This window comes from Biomphalaria glabrata, chromosome 5, assembly GCF_947242115.1.
Source record: "Biomphalaria glabrata chromosome 5, xgBioGlab47.1, whole genome shotgun sequence".
Classification (NCBI taxonomy): domain Eukaryota; kingdom Metazoa; phylum Mollusca; class Gastropoda; family Planorbidae; genus Biomphalaria; species Biomphalaria glabrata.
This window is the reverse complement of record NC_074715.1, coordinates 48192358-48208477: the sequence shown is the minus strand read 5'-3', so window position 1 is coordinate 48208477 and position 16120 is coordinate 48192358. Positions and strand designations below refer to the sequence as shown.

At 36.8% G+C, this 16120-nt stretch overlaps 1 protein-coding gene across 2 annotated transcripts in view; it reads right to left on the bottom strand.

Annotated features, from left to right (window-relative positions):
• LOC106079734 (amiloride-sensitive sodium channel subunit gamma-like) overlaps positions 1-14164 on the bottom strand; it is a 29167-nt gene extending 15003 nt beyond the window's left edge. For both annotated transcript variants that reach the window (XM_056028577.1, XM_056028578.1), the window contains exons 1-6: positions 13792-14164; positions 8853-9082; positions 5861-5975; positions 5140-5267; positions 2218-2329; positions 973-1064 (exon numbers count right to left, since the gene is read on the bottom strand). In XM_056028577.1, coding sequence (XP_055884552.1) covers positions 973-1064; positions 2218-2329; positions 5140-5267; positions 5861-5975; positions 8853-9067 — 662 coding nt within the window. In that variant the 5' untranslated portion in view covers positions 9068-9082; positions 13792-14164. The remainder of the gene's footprint in view (positions 1-972; positions 1065-2217; positions 2330-5139; positions 5268-5860; positions 5976-8852; positions 9083-13791) is intronic.
• Positions 14165-16120: the final 1956 nt, after the last annotated feature.

Below are 16120 nucleotides of genomic sequence, written 5' to 3'. Positions count from 1 at the left end.
ATTTATGCCACCCCGCCACATATACCGGGTCCCAGTCAAAAAGATTAATTTATTGCTCCTAGGAGAAGTTATCGAAGCGGGGCTGTGTGGTTTTTAACCCTGGTCGAGATTAATCCATACTTCACCATATTCTATGTACCTATTTTGTCATTAGAAATTATTGTACTTTGAGTTGCTATTATGCCATGAAATACTGTAATCCTCGTTAATCTTCGGACTCGAAGAAAAGTTTTATTTTATATGTTACTTTCACGGGGACAGCACTCGTTCACATTTGTACGAATCTTCATTGGATTTGAGAACAACAGATAGAAAGAGAGTAACGACAACGAATGTCAAAGGTCAACAGTCATTTTATAGTGTCCGAATCAGAAACCCCATTAGTAATGAACCGTCCTGAGATTACTCTCTTAGAGCACGTGAAAGGAAGCAAGCAGTGAGTTTTAAGGTCGCCTTGCTCCCGTTAAAGGGCAGCCCTAAGTCCGCACACGAACCACCTCTCTCTAAGTCCAAGTCCTTCATGCTCAACGCGACATTCGTAAAAAAAAATGTGGTCTGTTGTTTCTACGTCCTCGATGCAGTGGCGACACCGTGTGTCGTAGTTCTCTCGAAACCGTCCGAGGTAAGCACCTACTGGACAGTCACCATCTCGGAACTGACCTGTTCCGCTGTCACCACGCATCCTTTCGGTCTGGTCTACTCAGCTGACTAAGGAACTCACGGCTCTAAAGTATCCTTCTTTGAACATAGCTTAAACGTAGACAAATTTTGAGTTTTCTTAGCAAACGCTTTTAATAGAGCTAAATATCATATTTTTAAAATGACGAAAAGGTAAGTAAAATTGAATCGTAAATTATACTTTTCGTCAGTTTTGTGTTTGGCCTTTTTCCTCTCTGCAAGCCATTCAAACAGACAGTTCAAAATACAATTCGTCTGGCTAAAATGTTTCTAACAGTTGTAAAGCGAACTTACAGATCCATAAAGCTGTAATAATCTGTTAGTTTGTCAAACAGATTGACCAGAAAAGATCTTTTTCCGACGGCTGACCAGCTTTTAGGTTTAGACTGTTGACAAAACAAAAGTTTATATGTAACCCTTCTGATCATTAGGTATAGAATGGTCCGCACAGAAAATTAAATAAAATTAAACAGTAACAATTTTATTATTAATAAGTGAAAAGAGGTGGAATAATTGCCATCAATTATAATATGATAGATTTTAAATGATTTAATCATAATTCAGTTTACAGTGATGTATAATCTAATTGGCATATCACGCTTGAATTAGTTCGAAATACACTACATTTCATTCTTCAAATACAAAAACAAAATCTAATAAAATACTCAGAAACACACAAAGATAAAGGCACATTCCTCGTCCCATATGCTAGGACAAATTTGTACAAGTGCTCCTTCTTCCCTAGTGCTATTAGAGCATGGAATGGGTTGCCTGAGCTAGCCAGGAAAACCAGTGACTTGGCAGAATTTAGGTCATTGGTTAATATGCATGACTATGCATGACACGTAGGACGTAATCATCTTCATTTTTGAAGTAATGTCTGTATTATATAAGATACGATAGTTCGACACAAATTTAATGACAATATATGTCCTGCTCAAAAGGATTGAAACTAGTTGAAACTTCTATTTTTAATTATTATATGCAGATGTAAAGCCTAAAAGTATGAAATAGATGCAGCCGAGTTATATTCATACATTCACAAAGAACCCTTTTCAGACCTTACGATCTATAAAGCAGATAAGGTGGTAAAGGTCATCTGTTTCTGAGGCCCACGGTTAACGATGGTGTCATGTGGCCAGCACAACAACCAACCTCCTTTACTTTTCCTTAACTAATGTCAGGTACCAATTAGAGCCGGGTGGACTTTTGGAAGTTAAAAAAAACACAATATTCAACGGGATTTTAACCCGGGAACTCAGTTCGGAAGACAACACTTAAACAGCGCGCCTTTCTGTCATACATTTAGAGTAAATATATATAACTACCTTCTAACCAAATGAAGGGTTCTAGCGTTTTCCAAAAGTCATTGACTAGGTCAAGTTTGTCCCAATAAAAAAAAAAATCGTGACAAGAGCAGCAACTCATTCTAAAGCTCAAGATACTTATTTCCCTTTTCTTTAAGTGTATTAAAGGTGCTAATAGCTAGGAACTAAAAATGGCCTGTATTTGAACGTGTAAATCTAGAATAACATTTACCGTGTCGTAGTAGGAATCTTCCCCCTGATCATAGTCTTCCACCTCTGAGTCATTTAACTTTGCTCCGGCATCATAGGAATCCAGGAAGTCATTGAAGTAAACGTTACTGCCACTTAGATCAATAGATAACACCATAGAGTTTGCGAGTTCCAGATTTATAAATAATAAGACATTCATTTCACTTTTAACAAAAGTTTTCTGTGGTCTGTCCGTCCATCTGTCTGTCACACTCAGATCTCAAAAAACTAAAAAAAGTTATTCAAAATATCTCACGATATTTTGCAGCTTGCATAGTTCTCGTGGAAAGAATACTTTTTGTTTTCTTAAAAGGAAACTGTTAAAAAAATAATTATGCAAGTCATTTTTTTTTTAAACTTCAGGGGAGGTGAATCGTTAAATTATGTCACAGACTTTTTCATTGAAAACTGGCTTTATTGATAGATAATAATAATTATAACTTTTATATAGCGCTACGTTCATGCTTATAGCATGCTCAGAGCGCTATGGTCCAATCTCTTTTGTGGACCAGGGTAGATTAGGTTTCTGGGAGAAAGTTTTCCGTGCTGCCTTTTTGGCGCTCAATAAACACAATTCTGTTCGCACTATAAATCAAAATAGAAAAATAGTGATGGATTCGAGCATTGGTAAACAAAAAAAAAATAGCACTAGAGACCACAATGAAACAATATATTAATGGCTCATTATTAAATAGATTTTTTTTCAGTTGTTAGTTTTCTTGAATGTTAATCTGTTTTAAGACTTTTGGTCTGATATATATTTCAGTCATAAATCTGCAATAAGGATTAGGTCTACTTCTGTATGGAGCAGACAAACTAGATCAAACATTGAACCCAGATCTAAATCTAACTTAACAATTCTACAACAATTTTTGAATTATTAGAACTAAACAAATAATTTTGGAATAATTTAATGATTAAACTTGTTAAAGACGTGATATATTGACTATAATAAATCACATCTATTCTCTTTCTCTCTCTCTCTTTCTCTCTCTCTATATATATAATCACATCTATTCTCTCTCTCTCTCTCTCTCTCTGTATATATATATATATATTGTTACGATCTTCTCTGTCAGGCCTTCTGCAAACACTGCCCAACAACACAACACATCTAAAACATCAACTTGACAACAAGAGCTTCAATAAACAATGTGGCTACACAACTGGCTACATCAAATTCAAATGCTTTCTTGTACTTAACAGAACTGCCTAACTAAACGTTATTAGTCTCTCTAGCTCGTACAGCTACATCTTCGAGGACTTAAAGGTACCACAAGTCCTTACTGCTTTGCTGTCCTGGACTGAACTGTCTATCGTTATCAACACCGATAACAGTAAACTCAGGTGTACCTCAAGGAACAGTCTTGGGTCCACTACTATTTTTAATTTACATAAATGATTTACCAAATTGCATTACTTCAGGAACAAAAGTCAGATTATTTGCAGACGATTGCATAATATATAGAACAATAAAAACAACACAAGACACAGATATCTTACAAAGAGAATTAGATGAATTACAGAAATGGGAATCAAATTGGAGCATGTCTTTCCACCCAGAAAAATGTCAGTTGTTAAGAGTAACAAAAAAACTAAAACAAATTAATTCCACTTATCTTATTCATGGCAAACCAGTAACACAGACTAAAAACGCAAAATACCTAGGTGTTATAATAAATGAAAAACTGTCATGGAATCCACATATTGATGAAACTACAAAAAAATCAAACAAAGCATTAGGATTTATTAAAAGAAATTTCTATAAATCAAATAAGAAAATAAAACTAAAATGTTATTTAACCTTGGTTAGGCCAATAATAGAATATGCATCCTCTGTTTGGGACCCCTCAACTCAAGAAAACATTAAGAAACTAGAACAGACACAAAATAGAGCAGTGCGATTCATAACAAACGAATATTCACATTTGACTAGAGTAACACCTTTAGTAAAATCACTAAATTTAGAAAGCCTTCAGGACAGAAGGCTCAAAAGTAAAGTAGCAATAATACATAAAACACTGAACCATAATCTTCAAATACAAAAACAAAATTTAATAAAATACTCTGAAAGACACAAAGAAAAAGGCACATTCCTCGTCCCATATGCTAGGACAAATTTGTACAAATACTCCTTCTTCCCTAGTGCTATTAGAGCATGGAATGGATTGCCTGAGCTAGCCAGGAAAACCAGTGACTTGGCAGAATTTAAGTCATTGGTTAATATGCATGACTAAATGCATGACGCGTAGGACGTAATCATCTTCTTTTTTGAAGTAACGTCTGTATTATATAAGATAAGATAAGTTACATGGGTCATATTTGCGTGAACTAGCAGTACTGTCCCTTGTCTATCGGCAGCCGTTGACCTGTGTGATTGGCCTGAGTCGTGTGTATCAGTAGGCCGCACACACATTAACCCTTTCAGTCCGCCACTGGAGTTACTACAATATATATATATATATATATATATATATATATATATATAGAGAGAGAGAGAGAGAGATAGAGATATATATATAATCACATCTATTCTCTCTCTCTCTCTCTCTCTCTCTCTCTATATATATATATATATATATATATATATATATATATATATATATATATACATATATATATATAATCACATCTATTCTATATATAAATTAGGATAGATTTCTATCTACAATGCGAAATCTATATTTGTTTACATCTAAAATCAATACGGTGGCAGCAATGAAACAATGAATGAAGATAACTCTAAATGAGGCTTCAGTGCAGATTCAGTTGTAGATTTAGATAGATCTGGATCTAGCTTTTGGGCAACTTAAACGGGACGGACTTACAGACTGACAGACAGACCACAAAATAATTAGATCAGCTATTCCACTTTCGGGAACCACTACAAAGAAACTAAACTTACTAATTATTTTTTCCATATTCATTGACAAAGCCTTTCTTCTCAGCACGACTGGAACCAGCCTTTGCCCTTAGATCGAGTTTCTGTAGGCTGGCTATGAACTCTTGCAGATCACTGCTCGACTCATTCAGCTAGATATAAATAAAAAGGTTCTTTTAATTTGTTAGTTGCAATTTACTTTTCACAGGGAATCACTTGGATTTGAAAATAAAAAAAATAGACTTTAAAAAATCAATCATTTGAAAAGTCAAAATAAATACATATGAATAAGTAAGTAAAGTTCCCCCCTTCAGACCTTGCGATAAGGTCATCAGTTTGTTTGACTACGATAACGAGCATGGTGTCGTGGCCAGCAAAACAGTTTTGTCTTTTCTCAGATTAAGTTGGGTACACATTAGAGTTAGGTGGAATCAGGAGCGCACTGAATATCACTAAATTTAAAATCCCAGTCTTCACCGAGATTCGAATCCAGGACCCTCGGTTTGGAAGCCAAACGCTTAACCACTCAGCCAGCGCATCGCTACATAGAAATGAAAACTAACACTAATATAGGCTTTTTAGTTTGAGCTATCACGTTCATTTTTTGTTAAAATCCGAAGTCAACATAAAAAGGGGAACAGGAAATGAAACTATTTGACATTAAACAAAACTTCGCTTTACATGGTGTATGCTGCATTTTGTATAAAACAGTTTAGTAAGCTGCCATGCAATGTTTCACTCTTACCATTGACATTCGCATGATGTTGACGTTGCAGAGGGTGATGGCGGGGAATTCAAGGCTGCTAAACCCCAGATGGATTTCTGAGCGTGTTCCATACTCAAAATATCTGTTGATGTTGCTAAAAATAAATAAACAAAATGTTGTTTTTGACGAAAAAAAAATGAATGACCTGTTTCTCTAGCAATACAAATTTACGTGTATGATAATGTTACATGGGCGTAGCCAGGATTTTTTTCGGGGGAGGGGTTGAACCCCCAAAACCCCCCTCTGGCTACGCCCATGTTATGCTGAACGCTACAAAAAAAAAATGAAATCGACTACTGAACTTGAGTCTAATCTTCAGCGTCGGCACCTGTAGACATAAAGATTGCGTAAGTTTATGAAAAAAAAATCAGCAATGGTTCTGTAACTATTTGATTTACTAGTGGGATAAATGTGTGTGTGGGAGTATAATCTATTTTAGCCTTTTTAACTCTCTTCATCCTCTCTCCTTAGCTCTTACTCTCTTTAGCTCACTCATCTCTATCTTTGTTTTTATGACCCACTCCCGTAAAGCCTTATTCAGTCAATGACTGTCAATCCCATCTTTTTTCCAGTGGCTATCATCCATGTTTGCCTTTCTTGTTTATATTATGGCTGCCTGGTCGTGCGGTTTGCGCGCTGCACTGTCGTTCAAACTTATCGATGGTCCAGGCTTCAAACCCTGCCCGTTCCCATCCCCCTTCGTCCTACGGGAGGTTTGGACTAGGGAGTAAATTATCTTCAACTCCGAAGGAAAATCCGAAACATGGAAAACATTTTTACAAACAAAACAATTTTACTTACATCCACTATCAACAATTCAACTCAAAGTGCACTATCGCTTGTGTCTGGCCTTGTTTCGTCTCGGCCCATTGACCTTTTGGTTGTACCTTACCACGTGAATGCACACTTGACGGCTGAATGGACCTCATTCACCAATCGTAAACAAGCAACATTTAGTCACGTGATCTTATTGATAAAACAATGAAAAAAACTGTCACGTGACAACCATCATGAATTAAACATGAGATCGTAAATTGTATAGAAGAGATAGAGCACCACGTGGCTAAATGTTGTTTGTTTACGATTGGTGAATGAGGTCCATTAGTCTTTGACCTTTTTGCAATGGCAAACCACAGTTCTGTTTTACGATGTTCAAACGGACAACAACTCCACAAGAAGGAGGAGCGTCTTAAATATGTGTAACAGTTTTCTATTCTTTCTAGCTCTATATAATCTACAATAGTTTCTCACGAAGTCTAGGTGTCCCTGGGTTCAGCTGCAATAGCAAAACACTTAATAACTCTGCCAAGACCAACACTAAACTTGATTACTCTTGATATATCGCACTCTGGCCTCTGTACTGGTCTAAACGTACACACTTCCGGTCATTCGCGCGTATATTCCAACTGACATATATAAATAAAAATAGATTATACACACATACACATTCATCCGTGAGAACTAGTTTAAGGTGAGAGAAAGATAAAGACATCAAATTGTTTTGGATGACATGAAGCTTAGAAGGTGTCATTCTACATGTGACAATAATTAACAGCTTGGTGTTACACGCTGTGTCAACGCGTTGGTGTCTTGGGCGGTTTCTGATGTCAAAGCTGGTGAATAGTTGACAGTTGATGTGTGAGATTAAACATAAAAATATTGAAAAAAATCTATTTACGTCAAGATCTGTGTTACAACTGTAAAGTATCAATTTACAGGCGTGAGAGTGTTTATTAACACATTGGTGTCAGAGGTAATTAAAGAAGTCTTAGAACGATCAATGTCATTATGTTCAGAAGACTTATCGACATTTTATACCTAAAGAAATGTTTAAAACTCATTAAAACGAAGACCATGTAAAGTAAACACAACTATTGATATCATGACGTCAGTTGCTCAGAAAGTTACACAACGAAAGACATACATATTATATACATAAAGGCAGCTCTAGGACCACATTTTATGAAGAGAGATGATTGTGAATTAAATGTACCGAAATAGGAGACATACTTGCAATAGTCACCCAGAGGTCAACGGTCAGATGCTGCACCCAACATTAGTGCTTCCTTTATATATATATATATATATATATATATAATATGTATGCCTAATTCTTTCTGTTAAAAAAATGCCAGAGAAAACAGCTAGGTGTTAGATACCAGAGAAAACAGCTGGGTATTAGATACCAGAGAAAACAGCTGGATATTAGATACCAGAGAAAACAGCTGGGTATTAGATACCAGAGAGAACAGCTGGGTATTAGATACCAGAGAAAACAGCTGGGTATTAGATATTAGAGAGAACAGCTGGGTATTAGATACCAGAGAGAACAGCTGGGTATTAGATACCAGAGAAAACAGCTGGGTATTATATACCAGAGAGAACAGCTGGGTATTAGATACCAGAGAAAACAGCTAGGTGTTAGATACCAGAGAAAACAGCTGGGTATTAGATACCGGAGAAAACAGCTGGGTATTAGATACCAGAGAAAACAGCTGGGTATTAGATACCAGAGAAAACAGCTGGGTATTAGATACCAGAGAAAACAGCTGGGTATTAGATACCAGAGAAAAGAAAACAAATGAGTGTTTACTGTTGCTAGTCAACACTCTGACATAAAGGAGGAACTCTTTAATACTGTGGAGAGACGAAAGCTGAGCTGGTTCGGTCATATTGTAAGACACGACTCATTGTCAAAAATCATCTTTCAAGGTACATTGGTGGAAACACGAGAAAAAATGGGTTGTCCAAAGAAAAGCTGGCTGGACAGAATGGACTGTCCGCTCTCTTGCTATTTTGCTAAGAGCAGCGGCTTACCAGGAAGAGTGGAGGGACTCGGACTATCATAGCACGCCTGCAACAAAAGTCAAGAGACAGATGACTTCATCAAAAACAAGCAAATAACAGCATAATGTCATACATGAACAACAAATTCACAACTAAATGATTTTTCACTAACAAAGCTTCATACTTATAGAGTTGAACTGTCAATGCTGCAGTAGCCCCCAACAGGATCAAAATCCACAAACTTCTATTGAGCGTGTGTTTTGAGTCCACTGCAAAGACGATTCCGTGCAAGGAAACTCGGCTGGTGTAAAAAGTGAAAGTATCCCATAATTTTGAGCTCTTTTTGTCACCTTTCTCTACAGCTTTCTCTAAATAACTCAAAGCTTTGACTTTGGTCATTATGGGAAAATGCGCCTTAAAAAAAAAAGAAGTATTAACATTTTTTAAATGTAATATTTTTTTAAAATCAATAATTTAATTAGCCTTATTATTAACATTTCTGACCTTTATTAAAGTAAGTAAAGTATCATTTTCAGAGCCTGCGATCTATAGGGCAGAAAATCAAAAAGTCATCTGATTTTATGTCCCACGATTAACGAGGTTTTCATCTGGCCATGACAACCACCGACCGCCTTTACTTACCCAAATTGATGTTAGGTACCGATCATAGTTTGGAAGACTAAAAATGCCGAAATTCTAAACCAACGTAGTCACCGGGATTTGAACTCGAGACCTCTAGGCTTGGAAGTTAGCTCTTTACCACTCACACACCACACCCCCTGACCTACATTTTTTGAGACTGTAGACGTGAATATAAGCTTTGTCCTGAGGATAAATGATATAATATAGACTGAATTTAGAATTTCAACAAGGTGGCAATGTTATCACACAAACTCAGGTGTGACCTCCACCGGGTTCGCTCATTAATTAGAAATATTTCAGCAAAGCTGCCAGCACAATATCACTGACCAGTGTGATAACTCCATGTACCTTGTCATCAACGCATTTCTCTGGGCTTACACAGTCTGCGGCCCAAGTGAACGTCAACGGGTTGTTGTTGCAAGCTCTCATAGACACTGGCAGCTGTGAAAGCTACATATCAGAAGCCATCGTCAAGAGAAATAAATGGCCAGTACGCCCGCCTACAAACAGAATATTCATGGCCACTACACATCTTTCTGAAAAGACATTTGCCGATGTCCAGTACAAGGGAGAACACTACGAAAAGGTCAAACTTTCTATACTTGCTAGATTGTGCTCGGATGTAATACTTGGTGTAGACTTTATAAATCTTCATCAGGAATTGACCATACCGTTCGGAGGAAAACGCAATCCTCTACACATCTGTGGTCTTAAAGCAGCACGAGTCGAAACACCGAGCCTATTCAGTAATCTAACTTCTGACTGCAGACCGGTGGCTACTAAGTCCCGAAAGCACTCAATAGGTGATAACAAATTTATTGAGTCTGAAGTTAGAAAACTCCTCTCGGACAAAGTCAATGAACCCTCTAGGTCTCCCCGGAGAGCCCAGGTGCTTGTGACAACAAACGAGAGACATAAAAGAAGAATGGTCATTGATTACAGTCAAACAATAAATCGCTTCACCTTACTGGATGCATACCCAATGCCCCGAGTCGATGAACTGGTAGAACGGATATCCAACTGTTCCGTTTTTAGTACTCTAGACCTCAAAAGTGCCTACCATCAAATACCAATCAAGACTGAGGAAAGGCCGTTTACTGCATTTGAGGCATGTGGCAAACTCTACCAGTTCTGTCGCATCCCTTTCGGTGTTACCAATGGAGTTGCATGCTTTTAGAGAACAATAAATCAAATTATTGAGAATGAAAAGTTGCAGGACACCTTTGCATACGTGGACAATGTAACGGTATATGGTCATGATAAAGAGTCGCACGATGAGATGATGCAAAGATTTCTAGATGCTTCTAGAAAGTATGGGATCACATTTAATGAAGACAAAAGTACGATAGCCACTGACAAAGTTTGCTTATTGGGATACGAAATTTCTAAAGGCCTACTCAAGCCAGACCCTGAAAGATTCCAACCTTTAAGAAACCTTCCTCCTCCTCATGATATGCGCTCACAGTGGATCCCAAATTTTTCTAACAAAATAAATGTTTTGGCTAATAACACGTCGTTCCCTCTTTCAGAAACAGTAAAGACAGCCCTTAACGAATTAAAGCAGGAGCTGGAGAAAGCTGCCATCTTCACCATCGACCTCTGATGGTTGAAACAGACGCTTCGGATGTTGCAATAGCTGCCACCCTCAACCAGGATGGCCGCCCCGTGGCGTTCTTTTCAAGAACACTCACTAAAAGTGAAAGGCGGCACTCAGCAATAGAAAAAGAAGCCTACGCCATTGTAGAATCTTTAAGGAAATGGCACCACTACTTAGTAGGAAATCGCTTTACCCTTGTCACGGATCAACGCTCTGTGGCCTTCATGTATGACAAACAGAGCAAAGGGAAAATAAAGAATAAAGCCATGTTATTGGTATACTAGTATTTGTTGTTTCATTACAATTTATTCGACAAAATTATGTATCTGGATTAGTGTTAGATTCCTTAATCTACAATGGATAAATTACTCAGACCAAAAGAGTTGGACATTGATCCTAATGCTCCTCTGGCATCAGAAAAATGGACTCACTGGTAGGACACATTTCAGAATTTTCTTTCGTCCTTCAAGGATATTAACGAAGACTTTAAACTTAAGTTGTCGAGTGAATTGTAATAAAACAACAAATACTAGTAAACCAATAGCATGGCTTTATTCGACAAAATTAGACTACAGTAAACAGTGAATGAAACCAACACGTCTGGCATAACACTGATGCAGCACTATATACACACACACACACACACTGGACATGAAACACACACACTGGGCATGACCTTCTGACACGCTGGACGCACGCAGAAAATCAACTCAGTTACACTACAGAAATAAAATATTTAAGGTATTCTCTTTCTCTGCAAATATGGTATAGTTTTAGATCTAATAATATTGAAAAAGATAGAGACCTCAACCAGAAAAAAAATGCTGACCAGAGACTTTACACGCTGTATAACGAGGGGAACACTTATATAATATAATCAAATAATACAGGTGAAAGGTCGACAATATAAGTTAGTCGACACTGATAGTCGAAACTGAGTCAATGTGGAACACGAAGTTTACAAACAACGAATCGAACCGTCGAATGTCCTCAAGCTAAATCTCTACGCTCATAACAAGCAATAGAAAAAAGAATTCTTTTTAAAACAAAGCTTATCTAATGGAAGGAACCGCTGAGTACTGCCATTTATTTAAAAATGACCGGGTTTATCTCCCTTTCTTTTATATAAACAAAATTAATTTAATCAGTACTAAATGATTAACTAATTGGTTAATTTTTGGATTTATTCGTGTATTCTCATAAGTATGGAGGCTTAGTGGCTGAATGGTAAATCGCTAAGCTTCCGAACCGAGGGTCCCATGTTCGAATCCTGGTGAAGATTGGGATTTTAATTTCAGGATTTTTGGGCGCCTTTAAATTCATCCAGCTCTAATGGATACATGTCATTAGTTGGGGAAAAGTATGGGCGGTTGATCGTTAAGCTAGTCACATGACACTCGTTAAACGTGGGCCAAAGAAACAGATGGCCTTTACATAATTTGCCCCATAAAATTAGTAAGCACAATTTATTTTAACTTGATACGAGAACAAGAATAGGAAGTGGGAGAAAGAACGTGTCAAAACATAATAAGGGGAATTATTCCATAAATATATTCACATCTCTCATTATGTATCATTTTGTCCCTTTATTTCCAACTCAAACAATAGAATTAATCAACAACAATTAATTAACTAATTGTTTAATTTTTTTTAAGCTTCATCCGAAAATGGGAAATGGGAGAAAAACATGTTCAAACTCTTTACCAGACAGACAGACGGAGAGACAGACATACAGACAGACAGACAGACAGAATGAGTTGATATAAGCTTTGTTAAAACTGCTTCTTGTAAAGCCGTGAAAAGGTTTTATTTACGTTTCGCTATTCTTCCTAAAACCCTGGTCTTGTTTTAATCGCGTCATGGTCTCTAAGTCAAAACTTTCCCTTTCTATGCAACAAATAATCGTGCCAGAACACTTACTAAAATCAACTAATCGTATACACATCAAGTCCGCGCAATTTAGTCGGTGCTATTTTGTCGCTGCTATTTTGTCGGTGCTATTTTGTCGGTGCTAATTTGTCCGCGCTATTTTGTCCGCGCTATTTTGCTGGGTCAAAATGAATTAGAGTAAGACGGGTAATTTTTTTTTTTTTTTGAAGAAACATTTAATAAATAATAAAATAATAATGACAAACTATAATCCAAAAAAAAATTGCAGCTTCTTAAGTTTGAGTTTGAGTTTTGAGTTAAGGCACATCGGCGTAATCCTTTAAGGATCACTCTCCCTTTACATAACAAGGGCTAAATTCTAGGCAGTTAAATCATTAAAAACAAGGTCTATTCACAGTTAAAATAGTAAAGGTAGTAAAAATTTAATAATTTGGTAAAAATCTTATGTAAATATTATATGTTCACAATTCATAAATCAGATCTTCGTAGACAACCCCACCTCTTATGTCGTATTCTTGTGATTGAGTTTTGATAAAACTTTCCTTTCCCAATACTGTGAAAAATATCAATTCTTGTACAAAGGTCTAAAATCTAAAATGTTTAAGTGTAACAGAATTTAAATTCTGAAAGTAACATGGATGGCTGCCTGGTCCTGCGGTATTCGCGATGGACAAACGTTCGGCTTTCTCGATGGTCCATGGTTAAACCCTGCCCACTGCCATCCCCTGGGAGGTTTGAACTAGGAAGTAGACTATCTTCATCTCTGGAGGAACATCCGAAACATGTCAAAATATATTTTAAAAATAACAGTATTATAGCGATGGCTGCCTGGTCGTGCGGTTTGACAGCTGGACTGTCGTTTGGATTTATCGAAGGTCCCCGGTTCAAACCCTACCCGCTCCCATCCCCCGTCGTCCTGCGGGAGGTTTGGAATAGGAAGTAAACTATCTTCAACTCTGAAGGAACATCCGAAACATGTAAAACAATGGCCTACCTCATCTGGTAAAGCAGAATCACTATGAAACTAAGTAGACTTTCAATCTTGTCTAGTCTGTTTCCCACATGACGTAAAGCTGGACACAAGCTCCGTGGCGCAATCTGGTGTCTAGTCAGAATATAAATGAAGCTGTTTTTTTTTTAACTTTCATGCATAAAAATACGCATACACTTTAAAGTAATTCCACTTCACTTTAATTCAAATATTCGCATAGAGTCTACATGTACATAAAATTTTAAAATAAAAGTACCGAAGTGTACTAGAGATATAATAGAGTTCTGGTGAGAAGTAGAAAGTACAAAAGGGCAAGATTGAACTCGAATGGGGATCAGCAGACGATTGCTGTTTCAATTTTGGAGGTATCAACTTTTGCGACTGCTGTCAGGGCTCTTAACATTTTCTCGCTTGAAACGACAATTTAGCTATAACGGTGTCATTTCAAAAGGGAAAATGGCATACGCGTAACACAGGAGACAGACAATAAATGTAATTCAATATAGTGTGTGAACGGGAGAGTAAAATGTATGTTTCTCTTACAAGGCATTAAACTGACATTATTTCTTTGGTGTGAATCTAGTCTTAAACATGAGTCGTTTTCTATTAGTCTTTGTTTAGGGCAAGTCCATTCCGATTGAAGACTTTTCTTCTTCCATGTCTGTCTCTCTCTCTCTCTCTCTCTTTTTTCTCTCTGTATGTGTGTTTTTCTTTTTATGCCTCTCACTTTCTTTCCCTCTGTCTCTCTCTCTCTCTCTGGCCATGTCTTTATGTCTAACACGTCCCCTCTGTTTCTCATCCTCTCTCTCTCTCTCTTACTCTGTCTTTCTTTCGCCCTATCTCTTTTTCTCTCTCTCTCTCTCTCTCTCTCTCTCTCTCTCTCTCACCTAGTCTCTATATCATTAACCCTGTGCGTGTCTTTCTGTCTCAGTCTATATGTCTCTATAAAGTTCTTCTTTTTTCTCCCTTTACAAACACAGTATATTTGGCTTACTCAGTGGTTGCCAAACTTATAATTTAAAAGAGCAATTTTTTTAATCACAGTATTTAAAGCTGAGTCCAAGAGCCAAATATTTTAATTTAAGCTTTGCTATAGTTCAGACATATATATGGAAATAATCAGAATCATATGTTCAATCTCGAGCTTACATTTGCAAATATGGATAACAATATTTATATTATAATATAATACGTTTATAATAACTTGATTGATACATTTATATAGCCTTTATAGCGTGTCCGCAGAATGTTGGCTTCAAGATCCAAAGTTATAGGTTCATATTTTCAAACTGAACATTTTCTTTTGTGAACTTTTTAAAAAATAAATGAAAATCTATACTTCGATAACCTAAAAAAAAATGATTCTTTTGTCTGACTATATATATTCTTAGCATAAAATCAAGAGATAGATCAGGCTATTACATTACATTGTTCATTTGCTTTCTTTGTAATTTTATTGCTTCAGTATCTTGAAAGATGATTTGTACATTGGGAAGCGTGGTCGAGAGGCCAAGTGCGCTTGGCTTGGCTACCTAGAAGGGGGCTCGAGGTTCGACACCCGACTCTGGCAGAGTTGTGTTTACTGAGCTGCCTAAAGGCAGCACGGAAAACCAACTCCTAGATACCCCCTTCCCCCCACTGGTCCACAAATGAGATGGGACCAAAAGCGCTCTGAAACATGCTATAAGCATGAAAGTAGCGCTACATAAAAGCCATAATAATAATATGACCAAACCAGCTGAGCTTTTGTCTCTGTAAGCTACAGAAGAGTTTCTCCTGTTTTAAACAAACAACAGGAGTCTCCACTATCAATTTAATACTTTTTTTTTATTATTATTATTTATTGCAGAGGTTACCATGGCCATTGCAGTGCTAAAGAACAAAGCACCAGGGCATAGGGCCCCGCAATCTGTAGGACCGGCCCTGCAGTCATGCATTAGATTAAGATATAGAAACGCGTAAAACTTAATGATCTTCTCTTTTGAATGAACGTCTGTAATTGATAAGATAAGATAAGATAAGACCGATATTTTAGTTTAATGAATGATTTAGAATAAACCTGTTTAAAATAGTATTGTCTTGCCTCAGTAAAAAAGACTGTGCTAGTTTTAGTTAAAAAGAAACACGCTCTTGGTATTTCGATCGAATTCGTTTCTCACTTGAATACGTTTAACACGTCATAAGAAATAAATAATATATTCTTATATTATCTTATATTATCCCATTTATCCATGACACGCAAACAATTTCTTATGAAAAGCGCACAACTGGGTCAGGCTTGGCGAGCACCATTTTTTTTTAAGAAAATTTTTATTGGTTTGACATTGAAGTC